The sequence below is a fragment of the Bombina bombina genome, unplaced genomic scaffold, assembly GCF_027579735.1.
Source record: "Bombina bombina isolate aBomBom1 unplaced genomic scaffold, aBomBom1.pri scaffold_881, whole genome shotgun sequence".
Classification (NCBI taxonomy): domain Eukaryota; kingdom Metazoa; phylum Chordata; class Amphibia; order Anura; family Bombinatoridae; genus Bombina; species Bombina bombina.
The window spans coordinates 104,212-131,089 of record NW_026511467.1 but is presented as its reverse complement, the minus strand read 5'-3'; the positions used below and the strand labels follow the sequence as shown (position 1 = coordinate 131,089).

General features: G+C 41.5%; 1 protein-coding gene across 1 annotated transcript in view; it reads left to right on the top strand.

Moving 5' to 3' along the window:
- The window catches only part of APC (APC regulator of WNT signaling pathway), a 119,718-nt gene that overhangs the window by 6,946 nt on the left and 85,894 nt on the right, over window positions 1–26,878 (top strand). Inside the window, exons 2-4 of the mRNA XM_053696581.1 lie at window positions 17,227–17,335; window positions 17,683–17,796; window positions 18,137–18,220. Coding sequence (XP_053552556.1) covers window positions 17,227–17,335; window positions 17,683–17,796; window positions 18,137–18,220 — 307 coding nt within the window. The remainder of the gene's footprint in view (window positions 1–17,226; window positions 17,336–17,682; window positions 17,797–18,136; window positions 18,221–26,878) is intronic.

Here is a 26,878-nt window from a genome sequence, read left to right as displayed (position 1 = left end):
ACATCAAATATTAGTCTCTTTACAGGGACAGGTAAAACCCAAATTTTATTTCATGATTTAGATAGAACATACAATTTTAAACAACTTTCCAATGTACTTCTATTATCAAATTTGCTTTGTTCTCTTGTTATATTTTGCTGAAGAAGCAGCATTGCACTACTGACAGCTAGATGAACACATCTAGTTACCAATCACAAGAGACAAATGTGTGCAAGCACCAATCAGCTAGCTCCCACCAGTGTAGGATATGTGTGTATTCTTTTTCAACAAGGGATAACAAGAGAACAAAGCATTTTTGAAAATAGAATTGAATTTAAGTGTCTTAAAATGACATGCTCTATCTGAATCATGCAAGTTATATGTTGACTTTCCTATCCCTTTAGAGCCTGACATCAGAAACGGTTGTACAGTCTTATGAATGCTCATCTGTTAAATGTAACCCATTTCAAATGAAGACCTCCTGACAATCATTAAACGCAGTTTCTGCCTAATGAGAAATGTCCAACTATAATAGTCACTAATCGGAAATCAATAAATTGCATTCTAGAACATGTTCTAATTCCCGGAGTTGCAGATGTCATTTTCCTTCCTAAGATAGGGAGAGTCCATGGCTTCATTACCTACTGTTGGGAAATAGAACATCTGGCCACCAGGAGGAGGCAGACACCACAGCAAAGGCTTAAATATCCCACCCATTTCCTCATTACTCCAGTCATTCTTTGCCTTTCGTCACGTTAGGAGGTGGCAGAGAAGTGGCAGAAGATTTGGAGAGTCCTGAAAAGGGTATCTGCCCTTCGACATAGGACTGGAGTTTTAAGTAGTCACGTCAACCTCTCAGTGAGAGTATTGATGAAAGTTAGAGTCTGGAGATACAGGGAAAGTTTTTCTGTGAAACCATCCAGACTACTGCTAACAGCTCCTAAGCAATCAGTGTTGACGATGCCTGCTTTCTCTCACTTAAGTCCATGTCAGGAGCGCTGCTATAAGACTGGCACACTTGAGAGGCTGTGTTCTACTCCACAACATGGATCCTAGAGGTAAGATCGTTTCAATTTTTACACAAAAAACGCTATAACAGGGTAACAGTGTGGCTCCTTTATACCTTGATAAGATCCAGGGTTAATATCCTCTGAAGGGGATTTATTGAACAGTTGGGGTTAATTAATCAGTGTGTTAATTATTTACATACTGCTTTGTGTGATTTTTTTCCTGGGCTGATAGACTGTGTGTTTTTGGCTGGAACAAACAGGTTTCACTTTCGTTTTTGAAAGTGTTGCACAGCTCCTATTACTTCCTGTACTTGTAATAGCAGGGGAAGTACAGTCTTGCACTCTATGTGACCGGGTATGATCTATGTTCATTTCCTCCATTCTGGCTGAGACTTGAACCTGAGGAGAGCATTTCCTCTGTTAACTGTCTGGGTCTAGGAAGTAGTGAGTGCCCCAGCCATTGGGAGTATAAAGATACATTTTTCTATAATTTTTTTTTTTTTTTTTTAAATGTCTGTGTGTCCTTCTGTGTGTATAACCTGAGCTATGGAGGACTCTGACATGTTAGAAGGTACTCCTTCTATACTAAATCATACCTGTTTATATTGTGAGGAGGCCGTGTTTTTTCCGCCCAGTCAATTATGTTCCACATGCCTTAACACAGTAATAAAAGTCTAAGAAGGGAGACAAGCCTGCTAAGGCTCTTAGTCCCTCTGAGCCGTCCACCTCTCAGGACCCTGCGTCCTATGAGATTACTACCCTTGCTACATCCACTCCACATGCAGTTCCCCGTAGTACATCTAATCCTCCATCCGGAGAGGGCCTTCTTCCTGCGGACTTTGCCATGCAGTTACAAACGGCAGTGTCTGCGGCCCTCAGTGCATTACCTCGCTCTAACAAACGCAAGAGAAAGGTTAAACATATTTATCGTATTTAGCTATTATGTCCCAGTTATCCGATGATGAGTTAACCTCTATAGCTTCAGAGCGTGAACTTTCTGGGTCGGAGTCCTTAGCGTCTAAGCCTCCTGCTTCGGAGGACCCGTCCTTTAGATTTAAAATTGAGAACTTGCGTTTTTTATTAAAGGAGGTTCTGTCTACGTTAGAGGTTCCAGAGGCTGCTCTGCCTGAAGAACCTATGATACCTAAATTAGACAGAGTTTACGAAGACAGGAAAGTTCCTTTGACTTTTCCTGTGCCGGTTAAGATGGTGAACATTAAGAACGAATGGGAAAGAATTGGTTCTTTTCCCCCTCGTCTACTTTTAAAAAGTTGGTCCCGGACTCTCAACTGGATTTGTGGGGCTCCATTCCTAAGGTGGATGGTGCTATTTATATGCTTGCTAAACATACTACTATACCTCCTTGAGGATAGTTCTTTGTTCAGAGAGCCGATGGATAAGAAAATGGTTTTAACATACAGGATTTCTTTTACAAAGATATGACGAGTCCACGGATTTCATCCTTACTTGTGGGATAATAACCTTCTGCTAACAGGAAGTGGCAAAGAGCACCATAGCAGAGCTGTGTATATAGAGCCCCTCCCTTCCCCCTCCACCTCCAGTCTTTGCCTGTGTTATACTAGGAAGACATGGTAAAGTGAGGTGTTAGTTTTAGTTTCTTCAATCAAGAAGTTTATTTTAGATGGTACCGGTAAGTACTATTTTCCTCAGGGGGATATGGAAGAAGATTTTTGCCCTGAGGTTGATGATCTTAGCAGTTGTAACTAAGATCCATGCTGGTTCCCACAAGACTTCTGAAGGTAACCATGAGACATCTTCAGTGTGGAGACCGGTTTCATGCTACAAGCAGCTTTAAGGTATGTGCAGCCTTTTTTATTCTGAGGAGACTTGATATATCAGAACTGGCTGGCATTTATTTCCCTGTATGGGAATGGGGTAAGCAGTATTCCTATTTTATATAAAGGGTATTACTGGAGTCCCTAATTTTATTTAATGGTTGACTTATGGGCATTGTGTGACACTATGGGCATTCAAAGAAAAACAATATATAACTTTTTTATTTCTGTCATGCATATGTTTGCTTACTGGTGCATTTGAGGGGTTGTAGGCATTAGCTGTTTAAACTTAGGTGTGAAACCGCTTTCCATGCGGTTGTGTTTGGGCCTACTTCGGCATTGACCTCAAGGGGCGTGGCCTATTTTTGCACCCTCAGATGCGCACTTCCTTCAGGCTAGGCAGCAGCAAGCAGTAACTCCGGTGGCCCCTGGACTGTGCTAGCTGGTCTAAAGTGTTGGAAAGTTATTTCGAAGTACCCTGGGGGCAGGTAGGCGCCACAGCAGAGCTGTGGCGAGGTGCAGAGGGTATTTTTGTCTATAAAATGACTAATTATTGATATAAGTACTTTAGAGCCTTATTTTCTGCCCTTGCTTCAGGGTTCAGTATTTTTTGGATAAACCAACGATCTTAGGTTAAATTTTGAGATAATTTAACGTTTTTTGAGCATTTTGGAAAAATTGTTCACTTTTTCTTTTCTTAAAGGCGCAGTACACGTTTTTTCTAAAGTTCATTTTATGCAATAAATAAGTGTTTAAACGACTTTTGTGGTTATTACTAGTCTGTTCAACATGTCTGACATTGAGGATTCTCATTGTTCTATGTGTTTAGAAGCTATTGTGCAACCCCCTCTAACATTGTGTAACTCTTGTACTGAAAGAGCCTTACATTATAAAGACCATATATTAGGTCAAGAAAGTGTGCCTAAGGATGATTTTCAGTCTGAAGAGAATCGGGATATGCCATCCAATTCTCCCCAAGTGTCACAACCTTTAACGCCCACACAAGCGATGCCAAGTACTTCTAGTGCGTCTAATTCTTTTACTCTGCAGGAGATGGCTGCAGCTATGTCAACTACCCTTACAGATGTATTGTCTAAATTACCAGTGTTGCAGGGTAAACGCAGTAGGTCAGGTATTAGTGTAAATACTGAATCCTCTGATGCTTTATTAGCTATTTCCGATGTTCCCTCACAGTGCTCTGAGTTGGGGATTAGGGAATTACTGACTGAGGGTGAAATTTCAGATTCAGGGAATGTTTTACCTCGGACAGATTCGGACACTATGTCATTTAAATTTAAGCTTGAACACCTCCGCCTGTTACTTAGGGAGGTTTTAGCGACTCTGGATGATTGTTACCCTATTGTGATTCCTCCAGAGAAATTGTGTAAAATGGATAAATATTTGGAAGTACCTACTTACACCGATGTTTTTCCGGTTCCTAAGAGAATTTTCGGAAATTATTAGAAAGGAATGGGATAGACCAGGTATACCGTTTTCTCCCCCTCCTAATTTTAAGAAAATGTTTCCCATATCAGATACCATTCGGGACTCATGGCAAATGGTCCCTAAGGTAGAGGGAGCTATATCTACCCTAGTTAAGCGTACTACTATACCCATTGAGGATAGTTGTGCTTTCAAAGACCCAATGGATAAGAAGTTAGAGGGTCTACTAAAGAAATTATTTGTTAATCAGGGGTTTCTTTTAAAACCTACGGCTTGCAGCAGCTTTTTGGTTTGAGGCTCTAGAAGAGTCTCTTATGGTTGAGACTCCATTAGATGACATCTTAGATAGAATTAAGGCTCTCAAGCTAGCTAATTCTTTTATTACTGATGCCGCTTTTCAAATTGCTAAATTAGCGGCAAAGAATGCAGGATTTGCTATTTTAGCACGTAGAGCATTGTGGCTCAAATCCTGTTCTGCTGATGTGTCATCAAAACATAAGCTTTTAGCTATTCCCTTTAAAGGTAAGACCATTTTCGGGCCAGAATTGAAGGAAATCATTTCTGATATTACAGGAGGTAAAGGCCATGCCCTACCTCAGGATAGGTCAGTTAAAATGAGGTTGAAACAGAATAATTTTTATTCCTTTCGGAACTTTAAAGGAGGACCCCCCGCTTCTTCTTCTTCCTCAAAGGGAATTTTACCCAATCTAAGTCAGTCTGGAGACCCAATCAGAACTGGAATAAGGGTAAACAATCCAAAAAGCCTGCTGCTGCTCCTAAGACAGCATGAAGGGGCGGCCCCCGATCCGGGACCGGATCTAGTAGGGGGCAGACTCTCTTTCTTTGCTCAGGCTTGGGCAAGAGATGTTCAGGATCCCTGGGCACTAGAAATAGTGACCCATAGTTATCAATTGGAATTCAAGGACTTTCTTCCAAGAGGGAGATTTCATCTTTCAAAGTTATTAGCAAACCAGATAAAAAGAGAGGCCTTCTTACGCTGTGTAAAAGACCTTTCGACTATGGGAGTAATTTGTCCAGTCCCAAAATTGGAACAGGGAGAGGGGTTTTACTCAAACCTATTTGTGGTTCCCAAAAAAGAGGGAACATTCAGACCCATCTTAGACCTCAAGTGTCTAAACAAATTTCTAAGAGTTCCATCATTCAAGATGGAGACAATACGAACAATTTTACCAATGATCCAGGAGGGTCAATTTATGACTACCGTGGACTTGAAGGATGCTTACCTTCATATTCCAATCCACAAGGATCATCATCAGTTTCTAAGGTTTGCCTTCTTGGACAAACATTATCAGTTCGTGGCTCTTTCCTTTGAGTTGGCTACAGCACCCAGAATCTTCACAAAGGTTCTAGGGTCTCTTTTGGCGGTTCTCAGACCGCAAGGCATAGCAGTGGCGCCTTATCTGGACGATATTCTGATTCAGGCGTCAACATATCATCTGACAAAATCCCACATGGACACTGTGTTGTCTTTTCTGAGAACTCACGGCTGGAAGGTGAACATAGAGAAGAGTTCACTTGTCCCACAGACAAGGGTTCCTTTCTTGGGAACTCTGATAGACTCGGTAGCCATGAAGATATTTTTGACGGAGGTCAGAAAATCAAAGACTCTAAATACCAGCCGAGCACTTCAGTCCATTCCTCGGCCATTAGTGGCTCAGTGTATGGAAGGTAATTGGATTAATGGTAGCAGCAATGGACATAGTTCCGTTTGCTCGCTTTCATCTCAGATCACTGCAGCTGTGCATGCTCGGACAGTGGAATGGGGATTATGCAGACTTATCTCCTCAGATAAATCTGGATCAAGAGATCAGAAACTCTCTTCTTTGGTGGTTGTCACCGGATCGTCTTTCCCAAGGGACTTGTTTCCACAGGCCATCGTGGGTGATAGTGACAACGGATGCCAGCCTTCTGGGCTGGGGTGCAGTTTGGAACTCCCTGAAGGCTCAGGGTGTTTGGACTCAAGTGGCGTCTCTTCTTCCAATCAATATTCTGGAACTGAGAGCAATATTCAATGTGCTTCAGGCGTGGCCTCAGTTGGCTTCGGCCAAATTCATCAGATTCCAGTCGGACAACATTATGACTGTGGCATATATCAATCATCAGGGGGGAACAAGGAGTTCCTTAGCGATGATAGAAGTATCCAAGATAATCCGTTGGGCGGAGGCCCACTTTTGTCATCTGCCAGTGATCTACATCCCAGGAGTAGAGAACTGGGAAGCGGATTTTTTAAGTCAACAGGCTTTTCATCCGGGGGAGTGGGAACTTCACCCAGAAGTATTTGCCTCATTGATTCTCAGATGGGGCAGACCTGAGTTGGATTTGATGGCATCTTGGCAAAATGCCAAGCTTCCAAGATACGGATCCCGGTCAAGGGATCCTCAGGCCGAACTGATAGATGCCTTGGCAGTGCCTTGGTTGTTCAGTCTAGCTTATGTGTTTCCACCGTTTCCTCTCCTCCCCCGCGTGATTGCTCGAATCAAACAGGAGAGAGCATCAGTGATCCTGATAGCGCCTGCGTGGCCACGTAGGACTTGGTATGCTTATCTAGTGGACATGTCCTCTGCCACCATGGAAACTTCCATTGAGACAGGACCTTCTCATTCAAGGTCCTTTCCAACATCCAAATCTAATTTCTCTGCAGCTGACTGCATGGAGATTGAATGCTTGATTTTATCAAAGCCAGGATTCTCTGATTCGGTCATCAATACTTTTTACAGGCCAGAAAGCCTGTCACTAGACGGATCTATCATAAGATATTTCGTAAATATCTTTATTGGTGTGAATCCAAGGGTTACTCATGGAGTAAAGTTGGGATTCCTAGGATTCTGTCTTTTCTTCAAGGAGGATTGGAGAAAGGGTTATCAGCAAGTTCCTTAAAGGGACAAATTTCAGCTTTGTCAATTCTGTTTCACAAACGTTTGGCAAATGTTCCAGATGTTCAGTCTTTTTGTCAGGCTCTATCTTGAATTAAGCCTGTATATATAGACCCATTACTCCTCCCTGGAGTTTGAATTTAGTTCTTCGAGTTCTTCAAGGGGTTCCGTTTGAACCTATGCATTCCATGGATATCAAATTGTTATATTGAATAGTTCTGTTTTTAGTTGCTATTTCTTCTGCTCGAAGAGTTTCTGAGTTTTTAGCACTACAGTGTGATTCTCCTTATCGCATTTTTCATTCTGATAAGGTGGTTTTACGTACCAAACCTGGATTTCTTCCTAAGGTTGTTTCGAATAAGAATATTAATCAGGAAATTATTGTTCCTTCATTGTGTCCTAATCCTTCTTCCAAGAAGGAGCGTCTGTTACATAACTTGGACGTGGTCCGTGCCTTAATGTTTTACTTACAGGCAACTAAGGATTTCCGTCAATCATCTTCTTTGTTCATTGTTTATTCTGGAAAGCGTAGGGGTCAGAAAGCTACGGCTACCTCTCTTTCTTTTTGGCTGAGCGGAATTACGGCTCATTCTACTAGGGCTGTGGCTTCCACATGGGCTTTTAAAAACAATGCATCTGTTGAACAGATTTGTAAGGCTGCGACTTGGTCGTCCCTTCATACTTTTTACAAATTTGATACTTTTGCTTCTTCTGAGGCTATTTTTGGGAGAAAGGTTCTTCAAGCAGTGGTGCCTTCCGTTTAGGTTCCTGTCTTGTCCCTCCCTTTCATCCGTGTCCTATTGCTTTGGTATTGGTTTCCCAAGAGTAAGGATGAAATCCTTGGACTCGTCATATCTTTGTAAAAGAAAAGTAAATTTCTGCTTACCTGATAAATTAATTTCTTTTACGATATGACGAGTCCACGGCCAACCCTGTTATTTTAAGACAGATTTATTTTATTTTTTTGTAAACTTCAGTCACCTCTGCACCTTTTTAACCTTTCCTTTTCTCTTCCTATAACCTTCGGCCGAAAGACTCTGCTGTGGTGCTCTTTGCCACTTCCTGTTAGCAGGAGGTTAATATCCCACAAGAAAGGATGAAATCCATGGACTCGTCATATCGTAAAAGAAATTAATTTATCAGGTAAGCATAAATTTAGCTTTTTGTTTCAACCGGCGGCTGCAGTTGCCGGAGTGGCTACCTACTGGTGTGACTGTGTCAGAACTCATTGAGGTGGAGTCTCCTCTCGAGGATATTCAAGACAGAATAAAAACTCTGAGAATTGCTAATTATTTTATCTGTGACTAGAACATGCAAATTATTCACCTAAATGCAAAGTCCTCTGGCTTTGAAGTCCTAGCGTGCCAGGGCCCTCTGGTTGAAGTCTTGGTCTGCCGATATGACTTCTAAGTCCAGACTCCTTTCTCTTTTTATTTGGTCCAGGCCTGGACTCCAATATTTCTACGCTTACCGGAGGCAAGGGTGTCTAAGGGAAGACAATCTTCTAATTTTCATTCTGACAAATCCCAACGACAACAATCCTCCTCCAAGCCTGAGAAACCCAAGAGTACTTGAAAGCCAGCTCCGTCCTGGAATAAATCCAAGCACAATAAGAAGCCTGCCGAAAACAAAACGGCATGAAGGGGCGGCCCCGACGCCTGGTTCAAGGACGTACAGGAATCCGTGGGTCCTGGAGGTGTTATCTCAGGGATACAAGATAGGCTTCAAATCTCATCTGCCAAGGGGCAGATTCCTTTTCTCGAATCTGTCTACCAGACCAGAAAAGGGAGATGCCCTTCTAGGGTGCATTCGGCATCTATCCTCCTTAGGAGGAGTTGTCCCGGTGCCTATCGAAGAAAGAGGTTTGGGGTTTTATTCAAACCTTTTCGTGGTTCCAAAGAAAGAGGGAACTTTCCGCCCACTTCTGGATTAAAAGTGCTTAAACAAATTTCTCAGTGTCCCTTCAAGATTGAGACGATAAGGTCCATCCTTCCTTTAATTAAGGAAGGCCAGTTTATGACCACTATAGATCTGAAGGACGCTTACCTTCATATTCCAATCCACAGGGAACAATTTCAGTTCCTGAGGTTTGCATTCCTAGACCAGCAATTCCAGTTCATTGCCCTTCCGTTTGGCCTAGCTACTGCTCCAAGAATCTTTACAAAGGTTCTGGAGGCTCTTCTAGCCGTTGCCAGAACTCAGGCTATTGCAGTAGCCCCATACTTGGACAATATTCTGGTGCAAGCACCATCCTTTTGTCTTGCGGAAGAATTCTCAGAGTCCCTTCTCAGTCTTCTTCGATCACATGGATGGAAGATAAACTTGGAAAAGAGTTCTCTTATCCCAAGTACCAGGGTGGAATTCCTGGGTACTATAATAGACTCCATGGGGGGTAGTTATCAACGTGTCTATTTTACCTGTCTTTGCCGGCCCAATACGCCCGCCTAAGCTCGCCTCACATCGCCGCCGCGGACCTGCAAAAATTTGCCTAAGTTATCAAAAAAGCTGTCAAAAAGCCGTGCACCAAGTACGGGGCGATGAGCAGCGGACTGTGAGAGTTATCACTCATCCGATCTCGCTGCTCTTCGGCTTTTTTACAGCTTTCTTGCTAGCCTGTCACTAAGCACCCACACTAACTACACTGTTCTACCCCCTATACCGGCGCCCCCGGAGCCCCCCGCAACTAAATAAAGTTACTAACCCCTAAACCGCCACTCCTAGACCCCGCCGCAACTCTTATAAATGTATTAACCCCTAAACCGCCGCTCCCGGACACCGCTGCCACCTACATTATACCTAGTAACCCATATCCTGCCCCCCCTATACCGTCGCCCTCTATAATAAAGTTATTAACCCCTATCCTGCTGATCCCGCACCTCGCCGCAACTAAATAGTTTAACCCCTAAACCGCCGCTCCCTGACCCCGCCGCAACCTATATTAAATTTATTAACCCCTATCCTGCCCCCCTACACCGTCGCCACCTATAATAAATTTATTAACCCCTATCCTGCCCCCCACTACACCGCCGCCACTGTAATAAAATAATTAACCCCTAAACCTAAGTCTAACACTAACCCTAACACCCCCCTAACTTAAATATTAATTAAATAAATCTAAATAATATTTCTATTATGAACTAAATTAATCCTATTTAAAACTAAATACTTACCTTTAAAATAAACCCTAATATAGCTACAATATAAATAATAATTATATTGTAGCTATCTTAGGATTTATTTTTATTTTACAGGCAAATTTCAATTTATTTTAACTAGGTACAATAGCTATTAAATAGTTATTAACTATTTAATAGCTTACCTAGCTAAAATAATGGAAATTAACCTGTAAAATAAAATCTAACCTAAGTTACAATTACACCTAACACTACACTATACTTAAATAAATTATTCCTATTTAAAACTAAATACTTGGGGGGCGTGCCTGACCATCGCCCAAGATGGCTGCTTAAAACTTGGGCTGTGATTTAGTGCAATTCAATCCGCTGGTTATTGCCTAACTACCACACAATTTACAGCATCCCTGAGGGGAATAGTTTATTTAAACATCTGAGGAACAGACATATATTTTTCTCCTACGACAATTCAGCCTAGCAGACCATACTAGAGGAGGTATACAGCGGAGGCCTTCCTGCGGCCTAGACCTTCATCTACCCCCCCTCTATACCTGTTTAAGGTTTGAAGTACACAGATACTATCGTTGTTCTAAGCCCTTGCGCTATATTCAGGACCTATTGAGAGAATTTTACTTGGTTTATGCCGCTGTCTAACATGGAGGATATCCAGCAAGTGCTGCAGGCCCTTTTTGCAGATTTCAAGGTGGAGCTAGGGAAGCATCTGGAGCGGTTGGGAAAGATTACTAAACCCAATGTGATGCAATCCCCGGATCACGGGCAAGTACCTACAGATGCGCCATTGATCGCAGAGCAGCGGGAGGGGGAACCCGAATATAATGAGATATTCTGTGAGGAGTCATGTGGCCGAGAATATTCTAATCCTGTACCTGCTGGAAGAGCAGATGTTGGTGGCGAGTCAGTCGCCCAAGCAATTCAAAGTAAACTGCCACTAGTACGAGCACAGCGATCCGGAGCTTGGGCACTAAGCAGGATACCACCTATATGGCTGGAAGTGGCTACTGGCCTCAGGGACTATGCAGATCGCGATGGTGACTACAACAGAGCCGAATTTTTTACAATCTCACTCCGTCATCCCTCTCAGACCGGCCTGGAGCTGCATATTGGTTCATCTCTCCCGGGTTTGCCTTTTGATGTTTCCTACCAACCTTTTGACCCAGGGGGCTTTCCGGGATTGCTGCTGAGCGAGTTCTTGTCTGCGGCTCGCTCATACATTGTAGTGGGGACAATTCACACAATGACACTGGGTGCTTGGAGCCGGTGACTTTTGCACCTAGGACACGTTTCCTTGATTGACTCATTCAGCTCCATTTGCTGTGAAGTAGGCTGGGAAGGATATATGTAGCAGAAATCCCTCACTTTAGCATATACAATGCTACTTCCCCAGCCATCAAGGTACTTGCTATCAAAATCCTGAACTGCTATAATAAGTCCTCAAGAAGTATGAAGTAATCGTACTCGCTTAGAGATATCCCAACATCATTACTAAAGTTATACATAGTCTATCATACCCAGGAAGTTTTCTAGCCGGTGACTTTACTAGTGTTTGGAAAATTCCTATATACCCCAACCATTGATTTTTCATGTATGTTTAGAATATCCTCATTTCGCAGATCCTGATGCCCTTTCACAAGCAGCTTGTTATTGCTTCTTCTGGCTTAAACTAAATCAATAGAGCTATAATACATACGTGTCTACACTATACTTCACAAAAGCTGTACTCCTCTCCTTTATGACAGGTTGTTATTATATATTGTATTTTAGGTTACAGTTCACCAGTATGGGCTAGTCCTTTAGATGTGCACTTGATAGATAGTGAATTCCTTTTATAAGATTACACTATATCTAGCAAAACTAATATATAGTTTAAAACTCCTGTTATAGCTACCTAGTACTAGTTGGTTATGGCCATCTTCACCTAAATCTGCTGGGAGTATTTAATACCTATCACCATGTATATGCTTCCTTATTTAAGTAGCTACCCAAGCTAAAGGCACTATTTATACACATAAAGTGAATACATACTGGAGCTAGGTGAGAACACCCTAGCCAACTTGTTTGCAATTTACTGAATATTCCTACTTAGCTACAGCTGCAATGTTAATTAGCAGATATAGGCTACATTTCTGATTGACCTTATGGTACTAGGTTTCTAATCACTCCTCTTGTATATGTGCAACTGGAGAGCCTGCACAGAACTATATATAGATTATATATTATTACTCACAACTATTCCCTACACCAGTTGCACCTCTGTCACTTAAAATCACTGGCGGCACTCTTGAGGTGACTGTCAGTATAATATTTTAAGCCTTTTCATATAAATATATACTTTTTTCTAGCTACCCTGATATAGCCTGTCCTACACGGTGGTGATATAAATTTATGATTTTGTTCAGATTGTGTTTGCAGATCCATAAGCAATCTTATTTTTATACTGAAGCCTGTCGGTTTATATACCATGTAAAGTCAGAAAACAGAGATCCATGAATGGAGACCCAAGAGTGGTCTCCTTCTTTTCAGACGTTGCCTTCATTAGTTATGTTTATATGGCCATAAGGGGCCCAAGAGTGGCTTCTAGGTTGTCTTGAAGGTACAGAGATATACTGGCACTAATTTTGTTACTTCAGCTATGCATGCATTGTCGTATAATCACACTTTGTTTAAATTACTGAGCGATTACCGGTTTAATATGTGAAAATCATTTCTTTGTAAAGTCTATGTTGACATATATGCCTTTGAACGAATCTCAATAAAAATATATAAAAAAAAAAAAACCTAAATACCTGTAAAATAAACCCTAAGATAGCTACAATGTAATTAATAATTACATTGTAGCTATCTTAGGATTTATATTTATTTTACAGGTAACTTTATATTTATTTTAGCTAGTTAGAATAGTTATTAAATAGTTATTAACTATTTAATAACTACCTAGCTAAAAGAAATACAAAATTACCTGTAAAATAAATCCTAACCTAAGTTACAATTAAACTATCATTAAATTAATTAAATAAATTAACTACAAATAACTACAATTAAATACAATTACATAAACTAACTAAAGTACAAAAAATAAAAAAAAGCTTACACCTAATCTAAGCCCCCTAATAAAATAACAACCCCCCCCCCCCCCCCAAAATAAAAAAATGCCCTACCCTATTTTAAATTAAAAAAGTTCAAAGCTCTTTTACCTTACCAGCCCCAAAGAATTCAGCTCTTTTGCCTGTAAAAGAAAAATACAAACCCCCCCCCCCCCAACATTAAAACCCACCACCCACATACCCCTAATCTAACCCAAACCTCCCTTAAAATAACCTAACACTAATCCCCTGAAGATCATCCTACCTTGAGTCGTCTTCACTCAGCCGAGCAGCAATGGAACCGAAGAGGAGACCTGGAGCGGCAGAAGTTATCCTCCAAGCGGCGCTGAAGAAATCTTCCATCCGATGAAGTTATCCTCCAAGCGGCGCTGAAGAAGTCTTCCATCCGGGCGATGTCATCTTCCAAGAGGCGCTGAAGAAGTCTTCTATCCGGGCGATGTCATCTTCCAAGCGGGGTCACTCATGTCATCCGCTTAGCTTATGAGACAGCGGGACATTGTCCTCCTGAGAGGATAACGGCTCATTCCACTAGAGCAGTGGCTTCCTCTTGGGCCTTTAAGAACGAGGACTCTATGGATCAGATTTGTATGGCGGCTACCTGGTCCTCCTTAAATACTTTTTCAAAATTTTACAAGTTTGATGTTTTTGCTTCGACTGAAGCAGCTTTCGGGAGAAAAGTTTTGCAGGCTGTGGTGCCCTCAGAATAGGGTCCGCCTCTTACTTTTTGTTCCCTTCCATTATTCATTCAGTGTCCCCTGGAGTTTGGGTAAAGTTTTCCCAACAGTAAGGAATGAAGGTGTGGACTCTCCGTATCTTAGGAAGGAAAACATAATTTATGCTTACCAGATAAATTCATTTCCTTGTGGATAGGGAGAGTCCACGGCCCCGCCCGTTTTTCTTGTCTATGCACCATTTATACCCTAATGTTTCTCCTACTTTACTTGTTCCCTCGGCAGAATGACTGGGTTAATGAGGAAGTGGGAGGGATATTTAAGCCTTTGGCTGGGGTGTCTTTGCCTCCTCCTGGTGGCCAGGTGTTGTTTTTCCTAACCGTAAGGAATGAAGCCATGGAGACTCCCTATCCAAAAGGAAATTCATTTATCTGGTAAGCATACATTATGTTTTCAAATTTTATGGGCCTCCACAAAAATACCCTCTTAATAAAGTTTAATGACACTTGCATGCAGCCTCTCAGAGTAAGGGTACAGAAACTCTGCAGATTGCCCCAGGAATAATGCCTTTACTTCCAGCCAGGAAGCTTGACTAACCCTGTAGCTATCCACTATTTCAAATCAATTGGAAATTTCTTTCACAGTTTTTTTTTTCTGGCTTACTCTCAAGTAGCTTAGCCTACTGGAATCCCTAGTAATTTTTTCACCTGCTGGTACCAGAAGGTGTTTGTCACTATTTTCTAGCAAGACAGATATAGAATTTACCCCTCCATTTCAATCTGAGGGGGTTTGTTTATGCAAGGTCTCCTAGGCTTCCCTTCTATGCACGTTCTACTTGCCATCTGCTCTTTCCAGAATCATCTGAAGCTTCAATCACTTAGCAGATGTGCTCCTGAAGATCTGTATATCATTTGTGTAATGAATGCTGCAATTTGTTCTCCCAATCACCCACAGCTTTCATGTTGAAATCCACATGTAACAAACTGGGTCCGCTTCTCTGAAAGCCACAGATTAACTGCATCAATAGGTCCACATACAAATCTCTGCAACTTAGTCACTAGCAGGTTACATTGACAAAGAAGAATGCATTAATCAGCCACTTTACCTAGATGTTTCATGTGGCTGACGGGTCTTATTTAATTTTTGCAGCAATTTTTTTGAATTACACAGCTAAATAGCAAGTCACCGCTAGATGTCGCTATTTTGCTGTGAAATTCAAAGTCGGAATATATTCGTCATTTGAGCGCATGCACTAAAAACCCTTTGTCGGATATATTCCGACAAAGGACTGCAAAGGGTTAAAGGTTGATGGCATATTTAGCTAGCAATATACAGCAAATCTTCACACCCTATTAAAGGGATACTAAATCCAATTTCCTTCTTAATACATGGAGAGTCCACAGCTGCATTCATTACTTGTGGGAATACTGAACCTGGCCACCAGGAGGAGGCAAAGACACCCCAGCCAAAGGCTTAAATAGCTCCCCCACTACCCTCATCCCCCAGTCATTCTTTGCCTTTCGTCACAGGAGGTTGGCTGAGAAGTGTCAGAAGATTTCAGAATTTTTCCTTATTGAGGGTAGTACCCTTCGAGATGGGACTGGAGTTTTAAGTAGTCTTGTCAGCAACTCAGTGAGAGCATTGATGAAAGCTAGAGTCTGAAGATGCAGGGAGAGTCTTTCTGCAAAACCATCCAGACTCATATTAACCGCTCCTAAGCAATCAGCGTTGACGAGTTTCGCTGCCTGCTTTTCTTCACTCAAGTCCATGTCAGAAGCGCTGCTACAATCTGTCATACTTGAAGGACCGCGTTTCTGTTCCACTGCATAGTTTCATTTTTTTATACATATGTTAACGATAGAAGACAGGGTCACAGTGGGACTCATTTCAAGTGTATGTAATCAAGGGTTAATATCCACTGAGGGGGATTATTGAACAGTGGGGTTGTTTAATCATGTTTACGTGATTTTGACTGCTTTGTGTGTAAGATGTTTTGGGCTCATAGGCTGATGCAGAACATACAGGTTATTTATTTTTATTATATTGAGAGCTGTGCAGTTTTATTAAGCTGGCACGCTTTTTCCTTAGCAGGGGCAGTCCTGCATGACTCACCGGGTGACTGGGAATGGTCCCTTTTTTTTTTTTTTCTTTTTTTTTTTTTTCTTTTTTTTTTTTTCTTTTTTTTTTTTCCCTTTTCCTGACCGTGTGTCTGCAGCAAGGAGCGATTTTCTCTATCTGTCTGGGTCATAGGGGGTGGTGAGTGCCCCAGCCATTGGGGGTTTAAGGTGCCAGTTGTTTTTTTCTATAATTAGACAAATTAATACTGAATTTGATACCTGTGTATATTGTGAGGAGGCTCGGGTAGCATTTACACATTTTTGGAATGTGTGTGTCCTGGAATTGTAAAAGGAAAATATTAAGAAGAAAATATTAAGAAGAAATGTGTTAGAAAAGTGTTTAGGGTGGCACAGCATTTGTAAGGGTTAAATATAAATTTAAATATAAATTTGACTGCATTTAAGGGGACAGTCTACACAAAAATTGTTATTGTTTAAAAAGATAGATAATATCTTTACCACCCATTCCTCAGCTTTGCGCAACCAACATTGTTAGATTAATATACTTTATAACATTTAAACCTCTACATTTGTGCCTGTTTCAGAGGCTCTATAGACAGCTTCTTAATCGCATGCTTTTGTATTTGCACAACAGGAGACTGCTAGTTCATGTGGGCCATATAGATAACAATGTGATCACCCCCAGGGAGTTATTTAAGATTTAGCACAATACAGTACTAAATGCAAGCAATAGATAATAAATAAAATGTCATGTGATCAGGGGGCTGCCAGAAGATGCTTGGATACAAGGTAATCACAAAGGTAAAAAGTATATTAATATAACTGTGTTGGTTGTGCAAAACTGGGGAATGGGTAATAAAGGGAATATCTATCTTCTTAAAAAATAACAATTCTATTGTAGACTGTCCCTTAAAGGAAATTCTTCTTGTTTTAGTTGCCAGATATCATATTGCATCTAGCCAATTGTCATTTAGATTCATGCTTATATTCTAGCAGTTAATTGGTTATCATGACATTTCCCGGTACTGTCATTTCTTTTGTTGTACTTTATTTTGCTCTGCAGTCAGCATCATTGCATATTTGTTTCTCTTCCTTTCAGATCATTACTTCTTGCTGAGCTTGAAAAAGAAGAAAAAGAAAAGGACTGGTACTATGCCCAGCTTCAGAACCTTACTAAGAGAATCGATAGCCTTCCTCTTACTGAAAATGTGAGTGTCAGCTAATTAAAATGACTTCTTCTTAAAACAAAAGACAGTGCATTTGTTTTGTTCTCTCTTGGCTATATTTTAGGTATTTGTTAGTGCTTAGTTTGCTATTATTATAAAATGTTCTACGTGTATAAGTCTCCCTGTTACACTGTGTCTCTGTTCCTGATATAATATTAACCTCTGATTTGAGGTTCAAACTCTGCATGAACTACTTTATTACTTATTTTTCCATTTAATTTTTATCCAATATTTTTCCTTTATCCATAAATAGTGTGAACCTCCACACACTGTCTTTATACTATACTCAAATAACAAACTTTCTACTTTTTTCCCCCTGGCAATTTTAGTTTTCCCTCCAGACAGACATGACTAGAAGGCAGCTAGAATTTGAGGCCAGGCAAATCAGAGCTGCAATGGAAGAACAGCTGGGAACCTGTCAGGACATGGAAAAGCGAGCACAGGTATGGAAGTATTTTATATATATATATATATATATATATATATAATGCACACACATTCTAAAAAACACAAATTGTCACTTTAAAAGAACACTACCATAAATTTGAAATGAGTGTTCTGATTATTTTATTGTTAAGTTGGATTATTGAAAAAAAAATATATGCATTTCCTTTTAAATAGCAGATGGAAATTATACCTATTAGTTTAGTTGTCATAACAACACTGTGTCAAGCTGCTGGCAAATAAACTACAAACATATTTCTAATATAAGAGTTGCTTACAATAGTTTAAATGTAAAAATATTTTAAACAAAATTATATTGTTACACTGTTTCTTTTCTAGGCGAGAGTAGCTAGAATTCAGCAAATTGAGAAAGACCTATTTCGGATAAGGCAGCTGTTGCAATCTCAAGCTGCAGAAGCAGAGGTAATTCTTCCTTTTTCTTTCCTTCCTTCTTTCTTGTCCCTTCCTTCTTCCCTCCCACCCTCCTCCTTCTGTTGTTTCCTTTTCTCTCTGACTTTGTTCTCCCCTCGTTTCTTGTTCCTCTCTCCCTTCGTTTCTTGTTCCTCTCTCCCCTCGTTTCTTGTTCCTCTCTCCCCTCGTTTCTTGTTCCTCTCTCCCCTCGTTTCTTGTTCCTCTCTCCCCTCGTTTCTTGTTCCTCTCTCCCCTCGTTTCTTGTTCCTCTCTCCCCTCGTTTCTTGTTCCTCTCTCCCCTCGTTTCTTGTTCCTCTCTCCCCTCGTTTCTTGTTCCTCTCTCCCCTCGTTTCTTGTTCCTCTCTCCCCTCGTTTCTTGTTCCTCTCTCCCCTCGTTTCTTGTTCCTCTCTCCCCTCGTTTTTTGTTCCTCTCTCCCTTCGTTTCTTGTTCCTCTCTCCCTTCGTTTCTTGTTCCTCTCTCCCTTCGTTTCTTGTTCCTCTCTCCCTTCGTTTCTTGTTCCTCTCTCCCTTCGTTTCTTGTTCCTCTCTCCCTTCGTTTCTTTCTAATGACACGATGAGTCCACGGATCATCTAATTCCTATTGGGACTATCAATCCTGTCCAGCAGGAGGCGGCAAAGAGCACCACAGCAAAGCTGTTAAATATCACCTCCTTTCCCTCGAACCCCAGTCATTCTCTTTGCCTACGTTAGAGCAAGGAAGTGGTAAAGTTAGGTGTTGGAAAAGAATATTCTTCAAGCAAGATTTTATTATTTTTTTAAGTGGAGCAAGATTGTGCTGCTTTGTTCTAGGGTGTAGCCGTAGTCCACATCAGTCTCTTCAGTAGAGCAGTGGTGGCTTTAGAGCAATGGGAACTTGTGGGGTATAATCATCACTGCGCCTCCCATATACTAATGCTGCCCTATTTTCTAAAGCCTGAGTAGGTTTATTCAGTCTTTGCATTTTTTTCCACAGGTCCATTGAAGGAATTATGCCTCTCAAACCTAGTGAGCTGCCTTGCTGCTAGGCAGATTTACAAAGGTAAGTGCTGACTTTTTATTTTCTGGGATCGTCATTCAGAATAAAAGATGGCACTTTAATATAAATTATATAAGTTTGGGACATAATAAAAGTATTCTCTTATGACTTGGAGAGTATTTATTATGGGCAGTAATAGCAGGCACTGGGGATGAGGAGCTGGCTCAGAGGTGGTGTTTTTAGCTTGAGTAACAATAAAACTGCATTACTATGCTTTTAAAAGACCTGAGGGATGTTTTTTCTTGTAACGCCCATGATGGGCGGGGCTAACGGAAGCGCCAAAATTTGTTGCACACTTCCCTCTCATAGTTCCTGTGTTCTGTGACACAGAAGACTTCGTCTCAGTTTTTGGCCTTTTTACGGACTTCATCTGGCAGAATAAATAGATTGAGTCCGGATCATCTAACAGCCTATAAACTCCGGTGTTAGTCAGGCAGGTAAGCACCTCAGCAAAGTTAAAGGGACAGTCTACACCAGAATTTTTATTGTTTTAAAAGATAGGTAATCCCTTTATTACCTATTCCCCAGTTTTGCATAACCAACACAGTTATATTAATATACTTTTAACCTCTGTGATTACCTTGCATCTAAGCCTCTGCAAACTGCCCCCTTATTTCAGTTCTTTTGACAGACTTGCAGTTTAGCCAATCAGTGCCTGCTCCCAGATAACTTCACGTGCACGAACACAGTGTTATCTATATGAAATACATGAACTAACACCCTCTAGTGGTGAAAAACTGTTAAAATGCATTCTGAAAAGAGGTGGCCTTCAAGGTCTAAGAAATTAGCATATGAACCTCCTAGGTTAAGCTTTCAACTAAGAATACCAAGAGAACAAAGCAAAATTGTTGATAAAAGTAAATTGGAAAATTGTTTAAAATGACATGCTCTATCTGAATCATGAAAGTTTTTTTTTACCTAGACTGTCCCTTTAAGCTGAGGTGTAAAGGTGTCCGGAGTATTTAATTTCTACTTATGTTATTTTATTTTCTTGCTGAAAAATAAAGCAGTTTATTTTAAAAGATTTAAAGGAACAGTAACATATTTTTCTTTGTGAGGTATTTTTTTAATAAAATATCAATTTTCTATCTTTTTTTTTTTTTTTTTTTTAGTTTTTGTGGTGAATAAAGATGGACCAAGAGGCCCTGCAAGATGTTACATGTTCTTTATGTTTTGATGCTAATGTTGAACCACCAATCCCTTTCTGTTCCTCATGTAATTAAATGAACTTTACATTATAGGGATAGACTTTGTTCTGAGCCAACATTGTCTAGGGCGGATGCTGTTCAGGAGTCTTCTGACAATGTTCAAAATAAGCCGCAGCTTTCTCCTCAAGTGTCCGAAAACTTAGCGTCCATGCATCCAGTGCCCTGCGCTTCCTCCATTACTCCATCTGGAGTTAGTTTGCAAGACATCGCTTCTCTCATGTCCTCTGCGGTTTCTTATGCTTTTCCCATGCTGCAGGGAAATCGCAAGAGGAAAAGTAAACAATCAGTAAGTGAGGTTACTGACACAGTTGTTGCTATTTCAAATGCCCCCTCCCAGTGGCCTGAGGAGGATGATATTTTGGTAGCATCTGAGGGTGAAATTTCAGACTCATACAGTGTAATTCCTCCTGCTGATACTGAAGTTGTATCCTTCAAGTTTAAGCTAGAACACCTGCGTTTGTTACATAAGGAGATTTTAGCTACCCTGGATGACTCTGACACTACCGTCGTAGTCAATCCTAAGAAGTTTAGTAAACTAAACAAGTATTTTGACGTGCCCTCCATGGTGGAGGTATTTCCTGTACCAGATAGGGCTACAGAGATCATTGCTAAGGAATGGGAGAGACCGGGTATCCCTTTTTCTCCATCCCCTATATTTAAAAAGAGGTTTCCTATAGCAGATTCTATCAAGGCTTGGCAAACAGTACCCAAGGTGGAAGGGGCAATTTCCATGCTAGCCAAGAGAACTACTATTCCAATAGAGGATAGTTGTTCCTTTTAAGGATCCTATGGATAAAAAGTTAGAGGGGTTACTCAAGAAGATGTATGTACACCATGGTTTACAATGGCAACCCGCGGTTTGTATTGCTATGGTCACTAGTGCAGCAGCATACTGGTTTGATGCATTGTCTGAATACATTCGGACAGACACTCCCCTCGAAGAAATCCAGGATAGGATTAAGGCCCTTAAGTTGGCCAACTCCTTTATCACAGATGCTTCCCTTCTGGTTTTTAAGCTGGGAGCTAAGATTTCAGGTTTTGCCATACTGGCTCTCAGAGCTTTATGGTTAAAATCTTGGTCTGCGGATGTGTCTTCTAAGTCTAAACTTTTGGCGATTCCTTACAAGGGAAAGACCTTGTTTGGGCCTGGTTTGACGGAAATAATTTTTGATATTACGGGAGGTAAGGGACATTTCCTCCCTCAGGATAAGAGAAATAAACAAAAGGGACGTCAGTGTAATTTTCGTTCCTTTCGAAATTTCAAGGGAAATCCCTCCACTCCCTCCTCCAAGCAGGAGCAGTCCAAGCCTTCCTGGAGGCCCAATCAGTCTTGGAACAAGGGAAAACAATCCAAGAAGCCTGCTATTGAATCAAAAGCAGCATGAAGGCCCTGTCCCTGATCCGGGACCGGATCTTGTGGAGGGCAGACTTTCATTCTTCACTCAGGCTTGGGTTCGAGATGTTCAGGATCCCTGGGCAGTGGACATCGTGTCCCAGGGATACAAACTAGAGTTCAAGACCTTTCCTCCCAGGGGCAGGTTTCTGCTTTCAAGATTATCTGTAGACCAGACAAAAAGAGAGGCGTTCTTACACTGTGTTCGGGACCTCTCCGACCTGGGTGTGATAGTTCCTGTTCCAATGCAGGAACGGAGTCTGGGGTTCTATTCCAATCTGTTTGTGGTTCCCAAAAATGAGGGAACCTTCAGACCAATTTTAGATTTCAAGAGTCTAAACGAATTCCTCAGAGTGCTGTCCTTCAAGATGGAAATTATTTGTTCCATTCTTCCTTTGGTCCAAGAGGGTCAATTTATGACAACGGTGGATTTAAAGGACGCATACCTGCATGTTCCCATCCACAGGGACCATCACAAGTTACTAAGGTTTGCATTTCTAGACAAACACTTCCAGTTTGTGGCTCTTCTATTCGGTCTTGCCTAGGGCTGCAACTAATCGATTAATCAGACAATTATTTTTTCGATTAATCGAATAAAAAATAAATAATTCTTTCCCTATATTTAAAATAAAAATCAACATACTGAGTGTTATAAATATAAACTTCAGACTACAACTTTACATTAACACAACTGTTGGTCCAATATTTAAGCAGCAGAACAATTTTTTATAATTCAGCCAAACAAAACCACAAACTGTTTGAAAAGAGGTAGAACTAGTAAGAGATAAACTACCACTGTTTATAACATTCTGTTATTCACTCTTTTAGAAACTTTGCATTTAATGGCAAAAATGTCAACATGACCACATGCTCCTGGCTGAGGCTGGCTCTCTTTTTTGCAAGCTATTTTGCCTGCAGCAGAGAAGAGGCGCTCAGATGGTGTTGAGGTGCCTGAGATGCATAAGTAGGGTTTTTGCCAATTTCACCAAGGTGGGATAGTTATCTTTGTTAGCTCTCCACCAATGCAAGGGGCCTCTTAACAATGAAAGCCTGGACTTCATTCTGACATAAAAATATCTATATGCAATGGCAAACAACCAGCTATAAGGTTAGGGGGAAAAATATCTAGTCCACTCTTAAAATAACAGATACATACTTAGAGGTTGAATTTGGTACATATTCCAATTAATTAAAAATATAAAAAAAACAAAAAAAGGCAAAAGGGCTAAAGACTATATATCAGTAACAGGACACAGCCTTTACACATTTATCTATAGAGTACATATAATCAGCAATAGCAAGCGATCCGCAAAAAAATGTGCAAACAGGTAATAGTGACATCAATTCATATAACAAATGCCATCAATCTAGGGCTAGGTATCAATAACAAGCTCAGCACTATATCATGTAAAGCATAGTCCCAAATTACCTGATTTAATATCAACAATCCAAATTATGACTCCTATTTTATTTCTGGGTTGCACCTAAGCCAGGAGTAGTTGTAAACTTAAAAAGAAACTTATAGTGTCCTAAAAAAGTGAAAAGTAAAATGTCTGTATATGTCCTTTAGGCTAAGGGCATAACCATAAAACACAATACCATGTGCAGGGGCTCATTGGAGTAAAGCAGCTGGTGCTGTGCACAGACCAACTAATTGCAAACCAACTAATCGATTATGAGATTCGTTGACAACTATTTTCATAATCGATTATTATCGATTATGCCGATTAGTTGTTGCAGCTCTTGCCACAGCTCCCAGAATTTTCTCAGAGGTTCTGAAATCCCTGCTGGTGGTGCTCCGATTGCGGGACATTGCAGTGGCACCTTATCTGGACGACATTCTGGTTCAGACGCCTTCCTTTCAACAAGCAAGATCGCACACGGAAATATTATCTTTCCTGCGGTCTCACGGATGGAAGGTGAATTTGGAGAAGAGTTCCTTAGTTCCAAATACAAGGGTAATTTTCTTGGGAACCATAATAGAATCATTATCAATGAAGATTTTTCTGACAGAAGTCAGGAAATCAAAGATTTTCGATTCTTGCCTAGCACTTCAGTCCTCCCCTCGGCCATCAGTGGCTCAGTGCATGGATGTAATCGGCTGATGGTAGCGGCAATTGACATCATCCCGTTCGCCCGTTTCCACCTCAGACCTCTGCAGTTAAGCATGCTCAGGCAGTGGAATGGAGATTACGCGGATCTGTCTCCGCGATTACAGCTGGAGCAGGAGACAAGGGATTCTCTACTTTGGTGGTTGTCTCAGGATCATCTCTCCCAGGGAACCTGCTTTCGCAGACCCTCTTGGGTGATTGTGACAACAGATGCCAGCCTTCTGGGATGGGGACAGTCTGGGGCTCTCTAAAGGCTCAGGGAACATGGACTCGGTCAGAGTCTGTTGTACCCATAAACATTCTGGAACTGAGAGCAATCTTCAATGCTCGCCTGGCCTCAATTAGCCTCGGCCCGGTTCATCAGGGTACAGTCAGACGCTATAACCTCAGTGGCTTACATCAACCATCAGGGTGGAACTCAGAGTTCCTTGGCCATGACAGAGGTAGCCAAGATCATTCAGTGGGCGGAGACCCACAATTGCTGTCTGTTGGCAATCCACATCCCAGGAGTGGACAACTGGGAGGCGGACTTCCTGAGCAGGCAGACCTTTCATCCGGGGGAGTGGGAACTCCATCCGGAAGTGTTTTCCAGCCTGATTCTCAAATGGGGTCAGCCGGAATTGGATCTCATGGCATCTCGGCAGAATGCCAAGCTTCCAAGGTACGGATTGAGGTCAAGGGACCCTCAGGCTGTACTGATAGACGCTCTGGCGGTACCTTGGAATTTCAGTCTCGCATACCTATTTCCTTCGTTCGCTCTTCTACCTCGGGTCAATGCTCGAATCAAGCAGGAGAGGGCGTTGGTTATCCTCATTGCACCGGCATGGCCTCGCAGGATTTGGTATGCAGACCTTGTGGACATGTCATCTCTTCCACTTTGGAGACTTCCGTTGAGGAAGGACCTTCTACTTCAAGGGCCTTTCCTTCATCCAAATCTAATTTCTCTGAAGCGGACTGCTTGGAGATTGAACGCTTAATTTTATCCAACTTGGATTTTCAGAATCGGACATTGAAATCATGATTCAGGCTCGTAAACCTGTGACTAGAAAGATTTACCATAAGATATGGCGTAAATATCTATATTGGTGGGAATCCAAGGGCTACTCTTGGAGTAGAGTTAGGATTCCTAGAATAATGTCCTTTCTCCAAGAAGGTTTGGAGAAGGGTTTATCGGCAAGTTCCCTAAAGGGTCAAATATCTTCCTTGTCTATTTTGTTACATAAATGTCTGGCGGATGTCCCAGACGTGCAATCGTTTTGTCAGGCCTGTGTTCAAGCCAGTTACTCCTCCCTGGAGTCTTAATTTAGTTGTTAAGGTTCTTCAAGGGGATCCGTTTGAGCCTATGCATTCCTTAGATATTAAGTTATCTTGGAAAGTTTTGTTTCTTGTTGCTATTTCATCTGCTCGTAGAGTTTCTGAGCTCTGCATTACAGTATGAGTCTGATTACCTTATTTTTCATTCAGATAAGGTTGTTTTGCGTACTAAATTAGGGTTTCTCCCTAAAGTAGTTTCAGACCGGAACATTAATAAGGCGATTGTTGTTCCTTCCTTATGTCCTAATCCTTCTTCTCAAAAGGAACAGCCTTTGCACAATCTGGACGTGGTGCGTGCATTCAAATTCTATTTACAGGCGACTAAGGATTTTCGTCAGTCTTCTGCTCTGTGGTATTCTCTGGGAAACGTAAGGGACAGAAAGCTACGGCTACTTCTCTTTCTTTGTGGCTGAAGAGTATCATTCGCTTTGCCTATGAAACTGCTGGACAGCAGCCTCCTGAGAGAGTTACGGCTCTTTCTATGAAGGCTGTTTCCTCTTCTTGGGCATTCAAAAATGAAGCTTCTGTGGAACAGATTTGCAAGGCTGCAACTTGGTCCTCTCTTCACACTTTTTAAAAATTCTATAAATTTGACACTTTTGCTTTGGCTGAGGCCGCTTTTGGGAGAAAGGTTCTTCAAGCTGTGGTGCCTTCCGTTTAGGTTCCCTTTCTTGTCCCTTCCTTATCATCTGTGTACTCTAGCTTGAGTATTGATTCCCACAAGTAATTAGATGATCCGTGGACTCATCGTGTCATTAGAAAGAAAACAAAATGTATGCTTACCTGATAAATTTATTTATTTCTTGACATGATGAGTCCACGGCCCGCCCTGTTCTTTAGACAGGTTGTTGGTATGTTATACACTTCAGACACCTCTGCACCTTGTTGCTTCCTTTCTCTCCTTTACTTCGGTCGAATGACTGGGGTTGGAGGGAAGGGAGGTGATATTTAACAGCTTTGCTGTGGTGCTCTGTGCCGCCTCCTGCTGTGCAGGAGTGATATTCCCAATTATAATTAGATGATCCGTGGACTCATCGTGTCAAGAAAGAAAGACATTTATCAGGTAAGCATACATTTTTTCTTGTTCCTCTCTCCCTTTGTTTCTTGTTTCTCTCTTCCCCTCGTTTCTTGTTTCTCTCTTCCCTCTGCGCCTCTCCCCTTACTTCCCTCTGCGCCTCTCCCCTTCCCTCTGCGCCTCTCCCCTTCCCTCTGCGCCTCTCCCCTTCCCTCTGCGCCTCTCCCCTTCCCTCTGCACCTCTCCCCTTACTTCCCTCTGCGACTCTCCCCTTCTCTCTGCGCCTCTTCCATTCCCTCTGCCTCTCCGCGTTCCTCGCGTTCCCTCTTGCTTTCTTCACGTCCTTTCCCCTTCTTTTCTGTAAAAACTTTTTTAAAAAAACACCTCCCAGTATTAAGATTTTTCATAACGTGGTGAGAGTCTATGAGCCATTACTCTTGGGATTCAATTCCTGGCCACTTTTAGGAGGCACTTAATCCCTCTCACCTCTCTGATATGCCAGTCTTATCTTTGCCTCCCAGGAGGATAGTGAATAATTTAGGTACTCCAGATTCTTTGTTGAGAAGGGTCCTCAGACTGATTTGATTCCATCT